Here is a 19,589-nt window from a genome sequence, read left to right on the forward strand (position 1 = left end):
TGGCTTGTTTGTGAGCAAGAGAAACTGCCTCTTGAAAATGGCCAGCCACTTTATGCTGCAGGTCCGAACAGCTGGGAGAGCCTCCATTCAGAGCGCTGTGCTGCTGATTACTGTACGACAGTCATTCCTGCACATGTGGCCATGTGGCTAGAAGGGGACAGTGTGCTGCCACCGCTGTCACAGCCACTGCAGTGAGGGCCTGGGTCGGGAGACATTTTCAGCTTTGGCCTTCATCCAGGAACCATCTAGACCCTGGAACTGAATTTGTGTCTAGCCCACCCCTCCATGGCCATCCCGCTCTTGGGGGCTCTTGAGGTTCTTTGCTGTCATCTGATCTCAATTCAGGTCCATCTGCAGCCATCTGGGGCTATTTAATCCCTTTAAACCCCCAAAGGAGAAGAGGTCTCGAATGCTCCCCTCCCAGGGGCACCTTGGCCCCAGCCAGTCAGGGTCCTTTAATGGCAAGCCAAATAAAGAAGAATCTTTGGTAGGATATTGGGAGCTGTGTGGTTAATATGGGCTGAAAGTCAGACCTGGAAACAAGCAGAAGCTGGGGTAGCTTGGAAGCCTGGAGCAGGGACTCAGGAGTAGTGTGATCAGGCCACTGCCAGACGCTTGTCCTCAGCCATTCTCAGGATCTTTGAGACTTGGCCTCAAATTTACATTCCAAGGAAGGAGCATCCATTTGGCCTTTCTTGGGTCATGTGCCTGCAATTTTGTCTGTTGAAGATGAGGGGCAGGCTCCCGATTATAGACCCACCAGCTGGGTTTAAAGTGGCAGGTGACTTTTAAGTGGAAGTTTCTCTCGCTAATAAGTAAATAATAAAAAAGTGAATTTTATTTTCTGCCCTAGTAGGTGCTTTACTGCAGGATTTGCTCACAGAGTAACGCCCTAGGGCTATTTTCCTGGTTTCTGTGGGTGTATCATAGGACACTTTTGAGAAGGACAGAGCCCCGTATTCCCATGGGAATGAGAGCTGTTACAGGGCAAAGAGTCAAGTGGAGGCCACTGGAAGCCCCTGCCCATTAAAATAATAACCCATTCTCTCACTTATCCAACATTTATTGAGAGCCTACTATGCATCAGAGACTCCACAAGGGATCAAGGGATACAAACATAACCAGATAGGAGAGCAGCAAGGATACACGTGGTGATACCACTTGGGGCCCCGCCCAGGCAGGATAGGGAGGTGACCTGAACCTTGGCAGAGCAGAGTTGGGATGGGAGGAGAGAGCAAAATTGAGAGGTGGCTGGAGAGCAGATTTGAACAGGACCCAGTGACTGGCCAGGTGAGTGTGAAGGGGAGGAACGATGGCCGGCAGGCTTTGGCTCCCAGGTGGTGCCATTCACGGAGGCGGGGACATGGGAGAAGAAGCCACTCTGGGGAGATGGCTGATACGGTCACTTTTGGATCTGCTGAGTGTGTGGGGTTTGGAGGTCACCCAAGCAGACTGCTCCAGAAGACAACTGGGTGCCCGAATCCGGAGCTCAAAACAGAGGTCCAGCGGGGCTGGCCCAGTGGCCTAGTGGTTAAGTTCACGTGCTCCACTTCAGTGGCCCGGGGTTCACTGGTTTGGATCCTGGGCGCGGACCTACACACCGCTCATCAAGCAATGCTGTGGTGGCATCCTGCGTAAAAAATAGAGGAAGATTGGCACGTGTTAGCTCAGCAACAATCTTCCTCAAGCAAAAAGAGGAAGATTGGCAACAGATATTAGCTCAGGGCCAATCTTCCTCACCAAAAAAAACCCCCAAAAAACAAAAAAACAGGGGTCCAGGTTGAAGATAGAGATTTGAGTTTCCATTATACCCCATGGCTGGGGGATTCCAGAAACTTCCAGCATTGCCACCTTCACCTGGTGAGTCTGAGCACTCCCCATGTCTTGCTTTCCCAGTTGGGCTAGAGAAACAGACGGAGTGAAGCGGGGCGTGCGGGAGGGCAACTCCAACTGCTGCTTCCTAAATGTCCATATTGTTTGGATTTTTTAATGATCCTGTATTTGCTTTATAAGGTTTTTTAGAGGTTTGAACTTGATCTTTAGTAAAATATTCATCTTTATACCATTGCAGCCTTTTATAACACCTGGTTATTGTCTTTTATAACGTATCATTCTTCAATGACATGGACATTGAAACTCTTCTGAAAAAATTCAGCATTTTAATTTTGGTCAGTTTCATTTTATAAGTTTTTAAAACAGTAGTCAAAGAGAAGAAAAATGCATCTGTCTTTTGGAGTACGACCAGGGGTTACTGAAATCTGTGGATTTGGGTCTCCGCTGACATTCTGGAGAGAAAGTCCGCTGTGGAACGGACGTGTCACAGCCTCGGCCACTCGTGTGCGGTTATCAGTCTGGCCGGGCTGCTTTTCTCTGTTTCTGTTGAATCTGACTCCCAGGGGCTCTGCCTTCACCCAGCAGGGCAGCAGAACCCTTCTTCACTCTCACTCAGCTTTTGGCTGGACCCCTGATCCTCTACGCCCTTTCCAGATACACCGCGGGCCCCGCATGGATGGCTTCATACTCGTGGGCTCTGAAGAACAGATGGCAGCATGTGTGACTCAAGAGGGAAGATGAAACTCCAAAAAAATGCAGGGTCCTGCCACCTCAGGGAAGCTCCAGGGGTCCCGCGGTTCTGGGCCTGGGTCCACAGAGGAGACACAAACTTCCTGGTTTGCTCTGGACTGGGGAGGCAGCAGACGCTTCCCTGGGGCCCCTTCTCGGGCCCATTAACCAAGGCTCCTCGGGCTCTACCTCAAGGCAGGCTGAGCCGTGCAGAGCTTCTCCGGCTGGTCCGGGCCACGGGACAGCGGCTCCATCTCTCCATCCTCAGGACCCAGCAACCTGGGACACTGGTGCTGTCGGTAGGAGCTGAGGAATCACTCACCTGACACGTGTTGACCAGAATCTGTTGTGTGCCAGGCACTGTGCTGCCTGCTGGTGAGCACGTGTGTGTGTGTGTGTGAGAGAGAGAGATATGGAGTGCCTGTGTATCATTAATAATAATAGCAGTATAAATGGTGATAAGCGCTAAATTTCTTGAGCACTTACCATGTGTGAGACCCTGTTTTAAGCATGGTAACACGTTACCGTCTTTAATCGTGTGACAACTCTTTGAAGTCAGGAGATTCTATTTTTATCCTCCACTTTGCAGCTGAGAAGACTGAGGCAGAGAGAGGATAAATGACTCGCCCAGAGCCACTCGGGTCGTAGTGGCAGAGCCGGGACTCCGGCTGACTCAAAGCTCTGCACCTGTGATGACTTGCCTCCCACTGCTTTAGTTCTAGTAGATGAAATAGACAGTAAATTCATAATACCTACATAAAAATTGTTGCAACTTATGTTGAGTGGCAGAAAGGAAATGGAAAGGGAGCAGAGGTAGAGAAGAGCGGTGTGGTGGGTGGGGGTGGGGATGGCTTTAGACCAAGCAGTCAGGACTCACACAGCCGGCTAAGTGTTGAGGGGATCACGGGAAGAGCTGGAGGAAGGAAGAGTGCTCCAGGAGGTGGAACAGCATGTGCCAAGACCTCGAGGCAGAAGGAGCTTGGCTTGTCCTGGGATCAGGCACAAGGCCACGTAAGGAAAGGGGAGCAGGCTCAAGGGGATGTCTGCCAGATCCCGCAGTGATCTGAGGGTCAGGGCGGAGGCTGGAGTTGACTTGATGTTTGGTGGGAGGAACTGGCCTGTTTTGAGTGAAGTGAAAATGTGCTCTGATTTACATTTTAGGCGTTCCACGTGGGCTGGAGGGCATGAGTGGGAGAGAGGACCCCTGGGGACCTGGAGCCTGGTGGTGGCTTGGGTGGCAAGGACCCGGGGGCTGTTCAGAGAGATGTGTGGTAGGTAGAACCCCGGGTGGTAGATTTCATGTGGGGGGTGAGGGAGGTGTTCATGGATGAAGTGCTACAACTCCTAGATCTTCTTCAAAATAATCCAGTGGGAGCGGGGAGAAGGAGGGAGATGTGTGGATGAAGTAAGAGTGGTCATGGTGGACCACAGCTGCAGCACTGGGTGCTGAGGACAAAGGGTCTCATTGCACCAATTTCTCTACTTTGTGGTGTTTGAAATTTCACATACAGTAATACAAACTTAAAAAAAAAAAAAAAAGAAGGGCTGGCCCTGTGGCTTAGTGGTTAAGTGCGTGCGCTCCGCTGCTGGCAGCCCTGGTTCGGATCCCGGGCGTGCACTGACGCACGGCTTCTCCGGCCATGCTGAGGCCACGTCCCACATGCAGCAACTAGAGGGATGTGCAGCTGTGACATACAACTATCTACTGGGGCTTTAGGGGAAAAAAATAAATAAATAAAAATTAAAAAAAAAAAAAGAAGAGGATTGCCATGCCGGTGTCTGGCTTAAGCCAGTGGCTGAATGGTGACACTATTCACTGAGATGAAACAGATGAAGAGGGGAGCAGGGTTGGGGCGGGGGATGGAAAGCAGGCGGTCTGTTTGGGCCATGCCGTGCGGAGCCTGTGTCAGGCCTCAATCAGAGAGCAGAGGCAGGGCCGGCCCCATGGCTTAGCGGTTAAGTGCGCGCGCTCCGCTGCTGGCGTCCTGGGTTCGACTCCCGGGCGCGCACGGACGTACTGCTTCTCCAGCCATGCTGAGGTCGCGTCCCACATACAGCAACTAGAAGGATGTGCAGCTATGACATACAACTATCTACTGGGGCTTTGGGGGAAAAATAAATAAATAAATAAAATCTTAAAAAAAAAAAAAAAGAGAGCAGAGGCAGAGGAGCAAGGCTCCGCCCCCGTCCTCAGGCATGATTCTCCTTTCGAGAATGGTTCAGAACGGCACATCCGGCTCAATCTTGGCTCCAATAGAGACGGAACAGGTGAACAGGAGACATTAGGGGACCTGGAGACGGAGCTGTCCAGCAGACACTGCGATTTCTGGGTCTCTGCTTCTCCAGGCCCCGTGACCCTCCATCATGAAGTGGAAGTGGGTCCAGGGCCTCCTATCAGCTGTTCATTACACGTAAGAAATCACCCCAAAACTCAGGGCTTAAAACAACAAGGACTTCTTTTTTCTCATTATTCTGTAGGTCGGCAGTTTGGGCTGGGATCAGCTTGGTTGTTCGTCTGCTGGTCTCACCTGGGGTCACTCCTGTGGGGCTGGCGTGTCCAACATGGCCTCACTCCTAGGTCTGGAAACTGATGCCGGCTCTTGGCTGGGGGCCTCAGTTCCCCTGCACATGACCACTCACCGTTCAGGAGGCTATGCAGGGCGTCTTCACAGCGTGGTGGTCTTGGGGTTCCAAGGGAGCACAGGTGGAAGCTGAAAGGCCTCTTGAAGCCTCGCCTCCAAAGTTGCACAGCCTCCTTCCACCACATTCTATTGGTTAAGGCAAGTCACAAGGCCAGCCCAGATTTAAAGAGTGGGGAAATAGGGGCCGGCCCCGTGGCTTGGCGGTTAAGGGCGTGCGCTCTGCTGCTGGCAGCCCGGGTTTGGATCCCGGGTGTGCACCAACGCACTGCTTCTCCAGCCATGCTGAGGCCGCGTCCCACATACAACAACTAGAAGGATGTGCAGCTATGACATACAACTATCTACTGGGGCTTTGGGGGAAAAAATAAATAAATAAATAATTAATTAAAGAGTGGGGAAATAGATTCCACCTCTTGAAGGGAGGAGCTGCAGAGAATTCGTGGCCATATTTAACCTACCGCAGGCTGGGAGACCCCAATAAATGACCTGAGCAGGTCATTCTGGCCCCCGTAGGCCTACGTCTGACATACCACCACCTTCCTCCCTCAAACCAGCAGCACAAAACGGTTGATGTTCATTTTGCAGGCCACTCTGTAGGTGTGGATCAGCTAGGAAAGGCATTTGGCTCAGCGGCTGATTGCATTTTTGAAGATGGCCATTAATCTAGCTCCCATCCCACATGCTAATCTTGCAATGTGATGTTGACAAGCCTCCATCGAGATGTGAGGTCTTATGTTCCCTCCCCTTGAAACTGGGTGCACCTTTGTAATAGCATTGACTGATAGAAAGGGGCAGAAGTGACGTGTGTGACTTCTGAGGCTAGATCATAAAGGGCAACACAGCCTCCATCCTCTTGCCCTTGGAGCCGCCATGTTACGAGGAAGCCCAAGTCACATGGAGAGGCCCTCTTTGGGTGTTCCAGCCAATAGTTCAAGTTAGACCCTCAGCCACTGGCCAACGTCAACTTCCAGACATGTGAGCGAATGAGCCTTTGGATGATTCCACCCCTGGTGTTCGAGTCTTCCAGCAGAGGCCCTTGACGTCCTGGAGCAGAGACGTGCCCTGTGCCCTGTCTGAATTCTTGACCCACAGAACCCAGGAAAGATAATAATGATTATTGATGTTTTAAGCCACTACATTTTGGGGTAATTTGTTATGCAGCTGTAGATAATAATATAGGCTACTAGTAATAGGAACAAGAGAAAATAGTGGCTTAAACAAACTAGAAGTTTATTTCTCTTTCTCATTCAGAGAGATTGGAAGTATGCAACCTAGGGATGATATGGAAGCTCCCATGGTGTCATTAGAAGCCCAGGGTCTTTTATCTTGTTGTTCTGCTGTCCTCAGCACCTGGCTACAATTCTCTAGGTCACTTCCTGATCCAAGGTGGCTACTGGAGTTCCAACTATCACATCTGTATTCCAGGCTGAATGCAGGATGAAGCCAACAGCACAGAGCTAGGCTTCACCAATATTGTTTCTATTTCAAGGACCAGTCTTAGAAATCCCTTCCAACACCTTCTGCTTATATCTCATCCTAAAATTAAGTCACACAACCACACCATATGTGCAAAGGAGGCTGGAAATGTTGCCGTTCAGCTGGGCTCATTGCCATCTGAAGTAGATCTGGGGTTCTGTTATTGAGGAGGGGAGGAGCGTGGAGAGTGGCTAGTGGGTGGTGTGGTGTTAGAGAGGATGAGGGAAGAGGGAATCTTCCCCCCAGGGAGGCGCTGGAGCAGCACACTGGCCCCCCTGCAGCCTCCTTGAATGCTTGGGCACCATCGAGTTTTCCACCTAAGTTGCTTCTGAAGAAAGAACTGACGTCACTCCCAGAGAAGTGAGGCAGTGGACGCACAAGGAAAGTTCTGATCTCCAACTCCACCCTCCCCATGTGGCCAGCAGGCGGCTGGGCTTTTGCTAAAAATCCTAATGTGCGGCCCTGACCCTATCACTTCCCTTCTCAACCACCTTCCATGGCTTCAGTTTGCCCCAGCTGAAGGACAAATTCTAGCGTTTGGTATCAAAGGCCTCAGCCAACTCCTCATGGCTCTGCTTCTACCTGCTCATTGTGCTTTGCTTCCTGCCCTGCACCTGGCCTTTGTGCAGGCAGCTCCCACTGCCCAGAGCACCCTCTGCTCTGTCTCTGTCTGAGGGGACTCCCACCCACTCTCAGCAGCCTTCCAGGGCCACCACTAGCCCATATGGTGCCTTTGCATGGATTGGGAAAGGGTGCACTTTATCCAGGTGGATGCAGCTCCCTGCCAGGGCTTGAGGAGTGGCCCACAGCCTGGATTCCACCTGCACTTGCCCATCAGCCCAGTGTCCTTGCAGAGTGAACACCCTGCACAGCTGTACATGAGAAGACACCACTTCGAGGGACCTCTCTAGCTCCATCCATGAGTGAGGCCCTTCCTCCGCCCTTGTCCTCCGCCTTTGGAGCCCATGTCCTGATTTGGGGCTGGCTGTTTCCGGCTTTATGTCCTCCAGCCTGCTCAGCGCCCATTCCCCTGGATCCATACCACCACCAGCCATCGGGGGAACTGAACTTCTGCCACAGGCACAGCTCTTTCTCCCCACTTTGGGCATCAGCCACCACTGCCTTAGTCCTCGGCACGCCCAGCAGCAGAATAGAAGCCCCCATTGGGCTGGAAGAGGGGCCACTTGGACAACACCTTAGATGTGACCCAGACACCGGTCAGTTGGAGTCAGCTGCTCAGAGAGACCCCAGCCTGAGTGTCAGAGGCCCCAGGCTGGGCGGGGAGGTTCCTGCTCCACTGCCCCTGCCCCTGGGAGTGCGGGAGGCCAGTCCCGCATCTCCTCCCAGAGGCCAGCACTGCGCCCCTGGCCCAGGTGGCCCACTGCACTTGTGGTGGTGGCCTCGGGCCCACGACTCAGGAACGCACATGAGAAGCCCAGCCATTTCATACCGTTTATTTTATCTGCATCTTCTCTGCCTCTTCCCTCCCCCAGCGGCCCCTGAGATGGGGTGGAAGCCCCAGTTGGAAGGGAAGGGAAGGGATGATGTCCCCTGGGCCAGGCCCCACAGATGGGGAAGCACGGCCTCCATGGCAGAGCAAGGGCATCGTCCAAGAGGCTGTGGCCGAGGCCGAGGCCCCTCGGATGCCCTGCGGTCCTAGGCCCTGAGGGTCATCAGGGAGGTGAGAGCAGAGAAGTCCGGGGATCGATGAGAAGACAAAGCCCGGAGGGCGTGTGCATGGCTGACAGACGGGGACTTCAGGGGGCAGAAGCAGAGACCAGGGGACGTGGGATTGAGGCGGGGCCCTGAGAAGGAACCCCAGGTTATAGGGGGAGCTGGACGTGGTGGGAGGGTGCACCAGGGAAAACCTGGGGTGGGACAAGGCTGTGCCAGGCTCCCGGGAGAGGGGCTGGCCACAGGGTCTGATCAGGGACTGGCCCCGAGCGGAGGCCAGAGGGCAGGCAGGGAGGGGTGTGTCAGGGGAGGAGGAAGGGGACTTTGGGCAGGTAGTGGGGCCAAGGCTGTGCTGCCACAGCCAGCTCTTCAGCTTCACGGAGGCCAGTCCAGCTGGGCATGGCCCCAAACCACCAATTGTGCTTCTGCGTTGCTGGAGGGTTGCTCCCAACATGGCCTCTGCCATGCAGAGAAGAGCTCACAGACAGCCCTCTGCTGCAGGCAACCGCTGTCCCCAGGACTCCTCGCCCATCCCCGGCTTTCTGGAAACTTCCTCCCTGCCCAGCCTGAGAAGCCCCCAAGCCAGATCATGTGCCATCGCAGGGGGTGGAACGTGGTTGTGGCAGGGGCGGGAGGAGCCATGCTGGGACAGTTCATAGACTCAGCTTCAGCGGCCTCCATTCCCCTCAAAAAGACCACGGTCACTGCATCTTAGTCTGCGAAAGGCCTCCACCCCCACCCCCACCCAGTGTGCTGGTCTGTTTTCCCTCCCGGTTTGGACGACAATGACTCAGGCAGCGAAGCCCATGGTGGGATGGTGGGGAGGGGGCCATGTGGGTCTCAGAGCGCACCCTGCCCATCCCCCTGGCAGCCGCTGTCGCCGTGGACAATGAGCACCGGGAAGTAAAGGGCGTCCTCGTAGCACGGCGGGCTTTCCAGGGGCTCCGTGTCTTCTCCACGGCGCCCCAGGGGCCCCCCGCTCAGGCTCCGGAAGACCCCTGGCGTGGCCCGGCCCCCAGCGCCCAGGGAGAGGCGGCTGCGGCTGAAAGGCAGGCGGGGCCCGCTGGGCCGGGCCGGGGGCAGCGAGTTGCTGCTGACGGAGCGGCGGCAGCGCTGGCAGCCGCGGAGGTAGGCCCCGGAGCCGGCGCCCATGACCACGGCCTCGGAGTAGCTGGGCACCAGCTGCCGGTTGGAGCAGATGTGCCACTCGAGCTCGGTGAAGTCCACCGTGGCCACGCGGGAGAGCGGCGGCCCGCTGGGCACGGCCCCAGGAGGGGGCGAGCTGGCGCCAAAGAGCTTCTCCACCTGGTAGTGCACGTGGGCCGTGCCATAGGCCGCCACGACGCGCAGTGGCCAGGAGAGCGTGGCCGCCGACACCAGCCAGAAGACCCAGGCGCGGGCGTACCAGGGCGGGCTTCGGGGGTCAGCGAAGACCATGAGGGACTCGCGGAAGTCCACGTCCTTCAGGTGCATGCCCTCGCGGGCCTCCAGGTAGTCGTCCAGGCCCTCGTTGGCACTGAAGAAGCGGGCCCTCTGGGTGAGGTACGAGGCCTCGGCCTCGGCGCTGCCGAAGCTGAAGCATTTGGTGAAGCGCAGCCGCGTGGCCGCGTGGTCGGCCAGGCCCACGAGCTCCTTGGAGACGTCGCGGACGCCGTGCGCGGAGTAGTCAAACTCGCCCCGGGCCGTGCGACTGTCGGCCCTCTCGTGGTAGACCTGCGTGGTGGTGTAGGCGTCGCCGTTCCGGTAGCGGGTGATCTGGCGGGTGCGCCGCACGTAGTGGTAGCTGGTGGCCTTCCACCAGACGCAGGGCGGTGCCTGCTGCAGCCGACGGATCAGGGCGAGCACGGTGTTGGCGTCGGTGCGCGGCGCCTGGCATGACCGCACGTGACAGTGCCAGCACTCAGCCAGGTAGAGGAGGTAGAGGAGGGAGACGAAGGCCAGCGGGATGTACAGGTAGCCGTCGGAGCAGGGGCTGGCTGCGTAGGTGGGCGGCGGGCCCCCAGCCCCGCGGGCCAGGGCTGCCTCGGGCCCCAGGACCAGCCGTGGCACCGTGGCCAGGCGACACCAGGCCACCACGGCGCCGCAGGCGTGAATGAGCAGCGTGAGCAGCAGGCACTTCCAGTGCGACTCGCGGCACAGGGAGCTTCCCAGGGACTGTTTCAGGGGCCGCTGCTGCGGGGGCGCAGAGAGGGGAGGCTGGGTCAGGACCTGCCACTGCGCTTAAGCCCCGTGAAGGAGGCGGGGCTACGCTCCCCACTTTACAGAGGAGGCACCGAGGGTCTGAGAACCCAGCAAGCTGCTCCAGGCCTTACCCTCTGGCTCACTCACACTGGAGCTGCACGATTCAAACCCAGGCCTACCTGCCCCGAGCCTGTCCTCCACTATACCCTGTCATCTCTCAGGCAAGGGCACCTGCGAAGAAACAGACCCATCGCTGCCAAGAGAAGGAAGGACTCCCTGATCCGCCATTAAGAAAACTGAGTTCTGGTCCTGGCTCTGGCCCTAGTTTGCTGTGTGGTCTTGGCCATATTCCTGCCCTCTCTGGGCCTTGATTCCTGGACCTGGTGGTGTGGGAGGCTGGGGGGCAGCAGTCCTAGGGGTGAAGAGCATGGGCCGTGGAGCCCCACTGCCCAGGATCCGGTGCTGGCTCCAGCACCTACTGCATGACTTGGGCAGGGCCCTCATCCTCTCTGGACTTCAGTGTGCTCATCTGTGAACTGGGTTGTTGTGAGGATTCAGTGAGACTGTATGTGTGAAGGTCTCAGCACACGGTCTGGCCGTGGGAATAAATATCATTACTGTTACCCTGAGACTCCCTCTGGTCCCTTGGTTCCACAAGGGACAGCAGGAGACTTGGGGAGGCTTTTAAGTAAGTGAGAAAGAGGAAGAGCGGGAACGGGGGAGGTGTGAGTCTGGGGGGAGCAGATGGAGTGCCGTCCTCCACTCCCCATCTGTGTGGAGGGACAGAAGGGGTGGGACACAGCTGCTGGGCGGCAGGGGCCACTCTCTGGCCCAGAGGGTTTGGCCCACCCTCCTTGGCAGGGCTGCCAGCCTGGCCCCCACCTCACCCAATGGAGAGAGGAGGAGGGAAGGTAGTGGGGAGAAGGAACAGGTGGTCTGGTGGAAACAGCAGAGTGGGGTAAAGGGGCCACCTCTCCCACTCCAGCCCCCCCAGACCTTGAGAGACCCAAGAGGAGAGGAACCACCCCCATCCCAGCTGAGGGCAGCCTGCCCTCTCCCGCAATCACCCACCACAGGGGCACACCACCACCCGGACGTGCAGGGCCAGTTTGATGCACACACCCACTCATCCACAACCCCCCACATGCTCATCGCAGTCTCACCCACCACGGATGTGCACGCTGCCTGTTCATTCAAGACACACCAGACCCTCACCTGTGCCCAGGGCACAACCTCCTCACACCGTAATGTGGGGCACAGGTGCAGGCACACTCGCATGCGCACACACACAAACCCCACAGACCCCCACCACAGGACAGACACACACACATGCACATTACACATTCACTGATGCCCGAGATACACCAGACCCTCACCTGACCACAGTGCACGTCCCCCACCCCCACCCCTACAGCAACCTGACACCCACACCCTACAGACTCTACAGGAGAGACCCACCCACCACCCACAGGAGCATGCACTCACACGCACTCACACATCACCACTTCACTTGGGCCAAGGGATCCACCAGACTCTCACCTGACCATGGGGCACATATGTCCCACTCAAGGTGTGGGGAGCACGAACCAGCATTCACACACCCACTAGCACACATAGATCCACTCACCACCTATCACCCCACACCCCACACAGGGCCCCACACCCCTGCAGATCCTCTTCCTGGCTAGGGCTGAGGAGGGGCCATTCTGAGGGTCCCAGCCTGCAGGATGGACCCTTGGGCCTCACCGCGGGGACACGGAGAAGGGGGAGCAGAGGCAGCTTCCCTTCCTCCTTTCCCTCCTCCCTCCGCTCCCCGCCCCCCAAGTCCCTGCCACCGCTGCTGCATTGCAGGCGCCGCCCGGGCACCTCGTGAGCGGCTGGGCCGGGCTGGGGGCCTGACCCCCGGGGCCCGGGGGTGAGGGCAGCGCTGCGGAACGGGGAGAGCAGGGGCCCGGCGCTTACGTCACAGGAGGGCGAGGCTGGATGAGAGGGCGCCGGGGGAGGGAGTCGCCTTCTCGTCCCTTCCCAGCCGCCCCACCCCGACCCCCACGCGGGTCCCTGGGCCCCGGGACCCTTCTCAGGACGCAGGCTACCCCAATGACGTCATTGGCCGCAGGCGCTCCGGGAGTTCCCTTCCCAGACCCCGTCCCGGGGTTCGCCCCCTCCCTTGTCCCCGTCACCCTGCTCTAGCCCCGGCTCCGGCCCCCACCGCGCCGCGCCAGTACCTCCTCTCGCAGCGGCTCGCCCTCCGGCATGAGCGCGGGCACCTCCCCGCCGTCGCCAGCGCCGTCCTCGGGCATGGTGTCCTGGCTGCTCCGGCGGCCCCGGCCCGGGCCCGGGGCATGATAGGGGGGAGCGCGGAGGGCTGCGGCGCGGCCCTGCAGGGCGTCCGCTCGGCTCCGCGGCCGCGCAGGGAGTGCGCCGAGCTGGAGCCCGAGAGCGGCGGCGGCGGCGGCGTTGGCGGCCGAGGTGCCCGGCGCCCCGCCCTCCGGCTGACCCCGCCCCCGCGGCACCGGCGGCGCCGCCGGCCGCGCCTGGCACCGCGGGCGCCGTCCCCGCCCCCGAGCAGCCCCGGCCGGGCGGACGACGCCAGGGGTCCCCTCCTGCCGCACTCGCCCTGGCGACCTTGGCCGAGTCCTTGCTCTCTGGGGCCTGCGTTTCCCCCCCTGCAAAATGAGGAGGGGGAATCTTGAGGGGCTGGGTACTGGCGAGCTCCTGTCTCTGAGGAGTAGGCCCGGGCCTAAACCCACCCAGACCCCACCCCCGGAAGCCTCGCTTGTAGGAGAGGGGACTGTTCCAGCCCAGAAAGGTGTGATGAGCCTCATGAACTGGGCAGAGGCGCTGGGCTCCACTTAGAGCGGGCAGACTGGGGACCAGGACACCCGGGGCCCTCGGCTGCCTGACCTTGGGCCGGCACTCTCCATCTCCAACCTCAATTTTCTCACCTGAGAAATGGGGATAAAAGGTGTTGAATTCAATGTGTAAGCATTCATCATGTGGTACAGGGGACTGGGATCTGTCCTGCATGGGAGGACCCCCGCCCAGGTACCCATGGACCCCGTGCTGCTCCCTGGCCCTCAGGGGCCTCAGATCTTCACACCTATCCCCAGTCTGAGCCTCGCCTCCAAGCTAGACAATCAGTAGGTAAGACATACGGAGTTGCAATGCTAGGTGGGTTTTGTTTTGTTTTGTGATTTTTTTGCAAAGGGCAATGCAAAGACCATTCGGTTCAACACCCCTACCCATTTAAAGATGAAGTAACTGAAACGGTGGAGAGAGGAAAAGACTGACCCAGGATTTCATCCATTTATTTATTATTTATTTATTGGGCACAGATGTTTACTGGGTGTCTTTTATACGCAAGTACTGTGCTTGGCACTGTGAAGACAAAGGTAGGAGTGGAGAATGACAATAGGCTCTGTCCTCGTGGAATTTACATCCAGGGCAAACTGGTGCACCCAAAGGGAGCCTAGAACCTGGCCTCCAGCCTCCACCCCAAGCCAAGTGAGGCCTCTGTTCCCTTCGTCTCTCTGAGAGGCACAGGTTGAACTGCCTCTGAAAGGATAACCAGGCTGTGGACAAGTGGATATGAGGGAGAAGGGCATCCCAGGTGGAGGGCACTTCTGGGCAAAGGCACTGAGATTAGACCACGTGGGTTGAGTTGGGAGAGCAGGAAGGTCACCTGGTGTAACTGGACACTGGGTTGCTAACTAGAGACAAGTCGCAGAGGACCTGATCTTACTTTCTAGAAGGTGGTAGCTGAAGGTCTTGAGAAGGGAGGCCCCTGAACACTGTCTCCGGAGAGGGTGGGAGTGGTCGAGACTGGGTGGACAGAAAGGAGCCTCCGGGATCACGAGTGAGGCTTAGGGGTCTCACTTCGAGATGACCGCAGGGCCGGCAATCCGTAGCTTCAGGAGGCGGATCAGCACACCTCCACCCGCAAATCGGCTGGACCACGGGAGAGTCCACCGAACAGGCCTGGTGCAGGATCCTGTCCCAACTCTACCGCCCAGTCTCTGGACTTTAGATCTTCTGGACCTCTGTTTTTCGATATGTGTAATGGGTGAGTGTGCGGATCGAGAGCCCAGAGCCCCCCAGCAGCAGGCCCCCGGGGTCTTCAGGATGGCGGCGGTGGCGGTAGGGCATTTCAGCACCAGACGACGGACAGCACCCGCGCGGAAAGGAGGGGTGGGAGGCGGGAGGCGGAGCCAGCACCCCGGGGCTCGCTCGGCCGCGCTGTCACCGCCCCGCCTGGCTTCCTATCAACACCTCCAACTCTACCTGTGCTCCGCACCAGGACTGGGGAGAATGTGGGGGACGGGTGAGCACAGCGAGCGTGGAATGGGAGGGGCAGGAGCCCCGAGGGGCGGGGCCTGGTCAGAGCCCCACCGCCCCATTCCCTCCTGGAGTACGTTCCGCGAGAGAAGCTTCGTTCCCAGACTCCAAGCGCCGCCCGCCTCCGCCGGGTCTCCGCCTGGTGCAGTCGTGGCAGTGCGAGCGTCAAGTGCCCCCTTGCGCAGGCGCGGTAATAATTCTCAACACCCTCCTGCCTTAACACATCTATTGGCTGCTCCGGCCGCGAACTAGCAATCCTACTATCCAATCCAAGAGCGCCTCGAATTGCTCCGCCTATCCCCCCGCCCGGAAGTTGACTACTGCCGAATCCGCTTCGGCCAGGGCGCACCAGTAACCAATTGGGAGAGGGGAAGGGAGAGCCGGCGCCGCCGAGGAGCCAATGGCAGGCAGCGGAGGATGACGCTGTGGCCATGGCGGCTGTGGTCGGACAGCCGGGGGACGTGTCGGGCTGGTCGGTAACCTCTGTCGGTGCCCAGGGAGCGGAGCAGCTGCCTTATTAGTATTCGTCCCCACGAGGCGGCGCAGCGGGCCTTCGGGGAGAGCGAGCGTCGCGGCTATGGCTTATCACTCGGGCTACGGAGCCCACGGTGCGTGGGGCACGGGGTGGGCGGGGCGCGGCCCGACAGGCCGGAGAAGAGTCGGCTGTGCGGCCGGCTCACCCTGTGGGAGAGGGGCAGCCGTGACCGCTGCCAGGGCGGCGATGTCATTGGGGTTCCTGCCCCCGCGCGACTCTGCGACGCGTCCCGGACTTCGCCCTCTCGGCCCAATTATCGGGCCATGGCGGCACCGCTGGGATCACCATGCCCGACCCGAGCACGAACAGGGTCTGCCTCCAGAACTTTTCTGTCATGACCCTGGCGGGGTCCCTGATCACTGCCCACGGCCTCCGGGTACCCAGCCGTCGCCTTTCCCCCCTTGTTCATGCGAGGGTGCCCTCTCAATTATCTTCTCCACCTGACAAACTTCTACTCGTTCTCTGAGGCTCAGTTCAGAAGTCATTTCCCTTGAGAAGGCCCCCAGGAACCCCCACGTGGGCAACCATTTCCAGGGGCTGTCTCAGCTCGCTCTTTGCCTACATTAAGCACCTCTCGAAAAGGATCCCTCATCAAAGCTCTTTCTGGGTTAGCTACCCCACATCCAGCCAGGGTCTCCCTCACTGATTGTGTGGTGCCCCCAGGACCCATACAGGGCTGCCCAGCCTGGGGAAGGGGCCGTGGTTTGGGCTTGTGCTTGGTGTTCCTGTCACCTACTCTGGTACCTACAAACCCACAGGCTCCAAGCACAGGGCTCGCGCAGCTCCGGATCCCCCTCCCCTCTTCGATGACACCAGCGGTGCTTACTCCAGCCAGCCAGGGGGATACCCAGCCCCAGGAGCGGACGTGACCTTCAATGTCAACCACTTGCTTGGGGACCCAATGGCCAATATGGCTATGGCCTATGGCAGCTCCATTGCATCCCATGGGAAGGACATGGTGCACAAGGAGGTGTGGCCCGCCCCCAGGGCAAGGGGGGCAGGATTTCTGGCCAGGGCTGGGGCATCACGGGATCCCACCTAATCCTCACAGCAGCCCTCAGGGAAGGAGCACACAGAGGAGCACCCCGAGGTTTGGGGTGCAGCCTGCCCACAGCCTCCTTTCTCCCCTACCAGCTGCACCGTTTCGTGTCTGTGAACAAACTCAAGTATTTTTTTGCTGTGGACACAGCCTATGTAGCCAAGAAGCTAGGGCTACTGGTCTTCCCCTACACACACCAGGTGAGTTGGCGGGTCCCCCTGCCTCCCCCATCCTGCCCCAGAGTCTGGCCCTAGACCTCAACCCCCGTCTTTCCTCTCTTGTCTTTCCTCCTGACCTGGCCGCTGCTGCCCCTGCCAGAACTGGGAAGTGCAGTACAGTCGTGATGTGCCTCTGCCCCCGCGGCAAGACCTCAACGCCCCTGACCTCTATATCCCCAGTGAGTCTTTGACTTGGGCGGGGGGGACAGGGGGGCCTTGTGCCTTGAGGCACCAATGAGAAGAGAGAGGCTCGTGTGTTGATTCAGCATCTGCTCTTGGTGCTTTTGTGTGTGGCGGTCGCTAGACACCAGGTAGAGGGAGCGAAGTGACCAGGGAGGAGCTGCCCAGATGTGCCTTCAGTGCCCTCAGGGTACTCCCTCTGGAGACCTTTCCACCTCCTGACTTGGCCCACGTCCCTCCCGAGCCTGGAGCCCTGGGTTTAGACCTGCCTGTGCAACTCCCAGCTGCAGGACCTCAGGCTGGCTCCTTCACTCTTCTATGAAATGGGAATAACAAGAGTCCCTGCCTCAGAGGAGTTGTGGAGATTTGGTGAGGCAATATACGCTTAGCACTGGCCCGCGGGAAGCATGAAGGAAATATGAGCTGTTATCCTCGTTACTACCTGTCCCCCAAGTCCTGCTCCAACATCTCCTAGTGCCCTCTGGGTTCCTGCAACTGTCCATCCACATGGCATGGGTCAGGCCGCCCACACTCTGCTTTGGCTGGGAGACTCCGCATCGACTCCTCTCTGTCCTGGCGCCTGCACAGGCAAGGCTGTGGTGGACACCCTGGAGGAGGAGTGAGGGCGCCACAGCCAGCCCTCAGAGAGTGCCAGGAGGGTGGCACTGGGAGTGAGGGCAGGCAGCCAGCCCCGTTGCCCAGGAGGGCCACAGCTTCTTTCTCCATCCTTCATTCCGCTTCCCTGTCACAGCCGCTGTGTAAGGTGGGCGCTGCCATCCCCACTTTACATGCTGAAGCCAAGGCTCAGAGAGACTTGAGTATCTTTGAGGCCACACAGCTTAGGTGGTAGAGCTGGTTTCCCGATTCCAGACACTGTGCCAGCGAGTGGGCACATCAGTTCTGGTGCTTCAAGGGGCAGAGGACAGGACTGATGAGTTACAATTGCCATGAAAGCCCAGCCCACTGGCTCTGAGCTTTTGTGCAAACAGCGGAGTTAAACATGGAGCTGTCTACATGGGCACGGTGGCTGGAGCCATAGCCAGCGCCTATGCCTGACTTAGAATTTCTGGCGGAGACGAGGTCATCCCCACGGTCCAGACTCCAGGGACAGCCTGGGTTGTCCCCCGAGCCTGCATTTGGCTCCTATAGTCTTGCCTGAGATCAGTTTGGCCCTGCCTGTTGGTCTAGGAGGAGCAATGGCCTTGGCCCATGATGTAGTTTCGAGACACTTGGTGAGTTTCCGGGCACAGGGACAGAGAAGGAGGTGGCTTGGTCCTGAGAGAAGGGTCAGGTGGCATTTACACGGGGTGGGTGTCCTCCCCAGGCAGGGCACTGGGGAGCTGAGTGTGGAGTCGGGCGTGTTGGGATATGCAGGGAAGGAAGTATGGGGGGAAGAGAAGGGGTGTCAGCGGCCTCGAATGCCTAGTGGAGGTGGGGGACTCTAGTTGAGGCGGTCAGGCTAATGGCGTCTGTCTGGCTCTTGGCAGCAATGGCCTTCATCACCTACGTGCTGCTGGCTGGGATGGCACTGGGCATTCAGAAGAGGTCAGTGCCGACCCCCTCTCCATTCCCACCACCTCCCCCTCCTGGCTCCTCTCCTCACCTCCCAAGGGGATCTGTGCCAGGTCCCCCCCCCCGTGCCCCCCCCCGCCGTGCCCCCAGCCTCACCCCTGCCACAGGCTGACTGGTTCTCAACTACCCCCCCACCCCATGGCTGCAGGTTCTCCCCAGAGGTGCTGGGTCTGTGTGCGAGCACGGCGCTGGTGTGGGTCGTGATAGAGGTGCTAGCCCTGCTCCTGGGTGTCTACCTAGCCACCGTGCGCAGTGACCTGAGCACCTTCCACCTGCTGGCCTACAGCGGCTACAAATACGTGGGGTGAGCACCTGTGGGCCGGGTGCAAGGCTGGCCTGGGGCAGGGGCCTGCATAGCTGTAGCCTCAAACTGTGACCCTGGGCAGCCCTCTGCCCCTTTCTTGGCCTTCTCTATTAGAGGGACCAGCTGTGCTCAGCAGTCTCCTCAGCAGCTGTGCAGTGTTGTTCAGGAGGTCAGGGATGTATTGAGAGGCACCCTGGGAGCACAGGGGAGAAGGGCCTTGAGCTGAGGGGTCTCAGATACAGGTCCTAGGGCTGAGTCCTGGGCCTTCTAGATTCATTGTGAGTCCAGGTCCCTCTGGAGGCAGATTGGGGGTAAAGGGCCCCGGTGGTGGTGGGTGGGGCCAATCTCAGGCCTGGACCCTTGAGGGGTTTCCAGCCTCTCTTCCTCCTGTGCCCGCCCTCACAGGATGATCCTCAGTGTGCTCACGGGGCTGGTCTTCGGCAGCGATGGCTACTACGTGGCATGGGCCTGGACTTCCTCTGCCCTCATGTACTTCCTCGTGAGTCTGGGCTGCCCCCTCCTGCTCTTCCCCTGGGGTTGGAGCCTCCCCTCTGGCCCAGTTTCAGCTCTCTCCTTTCCTCCAGGTACGCTCTTTGCGAACAGCAGCCCTGGGCCCTGACAGCGTGGGAGGCTCGGCCCCCCGGCAGCGTCTCCAGCTCTACCTGACTCTGGGAGCTGCGGCCTTCCAGCCCCTCATCATATACTGGCTGACCTTCCACCTGGTCCGGTGACCCCTAGCCCCACTGGCACTGATTTTTGCATACATTGAAGATTTTATTTCCTTGATTTCATTTGACCCTTGTTTCTGGGGCCTGAGGGAAGCTGCTGACACCTCTGGGCCTCTGCATTGTCGAGGGGGCCAGGCTTGGGG

At 58.7% G+C, this 19,589-nt stretch overlaps 2 protein-coding genes across 3 annotated transcripts; one reads left to right on the plus strand and one right to left on the minus strand.

The window, feature by feature from the left end:
* Window positions 1–8,575: 8,575 nt before the first annotated feature.
* Window positions 8,576–12,962, minus strand: TMEM151A (transmembrane protein 151A). The gene is made up of 2 exons (XM_058526340.1): window positions 12,761–12,962; window positions 8,576–10,526 (listed from the first exon to the last, which is right to left on the minus strand). Exons 1-2 carry the CDS (start codon window positions 12,833–12,835, stop codon window positions 9,195–9,197), a joined length of 1,407 nt encoding a protein of 468 aa, XP_058382323.1. The 5' UTR covers window positions 12,836–12,962; the 3' UTR covers window positions 8,576–9,194.
* Window positions 12,963–15,304: 2,342 nt separating this feature from the next.
* On the plus strand, window positions 15,305–19,504 carry YIF1A (Yip1 interacting factor homolog A, membrane trafficking protein). Of its 2 annotated transcripts, XM_058526345.1 has the most exons (8): window positions 15,305–15,478; window positions 16,164–16,375; window positions 16,540–16,644; window positions 16,763–16,841; window positions 18,330–18,387; window positions 18,563–18,718; window positions 19,124–19,217; window positions 19,303–19,504. In XM_058526345.1, the coding sequence occupies exons 1-8, from the start codon at window positions 15,448–15,450 to the stop codon at window positions 19,447–19,449; spliced, it is 882 nt and encodes a 293-aa protein (XP_058382328.1). In that variant the 5' UTR covers window positions 15,305–15,447; the 3' UTR covers window positions 19,450–19,504. The 2 variants fall into 2 exon arrangements, with proteins under 2 accessions (XP_058382328.1, XP_058382329.1); XM_058526346.1 differs by lacking the exon at window positions 18,563–18,718.
* The last annotated feature ends 85 nt before the right edge of the window (window positions 19,505–19,589 follow it).

The sequence above is a fragment of the Diceros bicornis genome, chromosome 31 (genome assembly GCF_020826845.1).
Source record: "Diceros bicornis minor isolate mBicDic1 chromosome 31, mDicBic1.mat.cur, whole genome shotgun sequence".
Classification (NCBI taxonomy): Eukaryota; Metazoa; Chordata; class Mammalia; order Perissodactyla; family Rhinocerotidae; genus Diceros; species Diceros bicornis.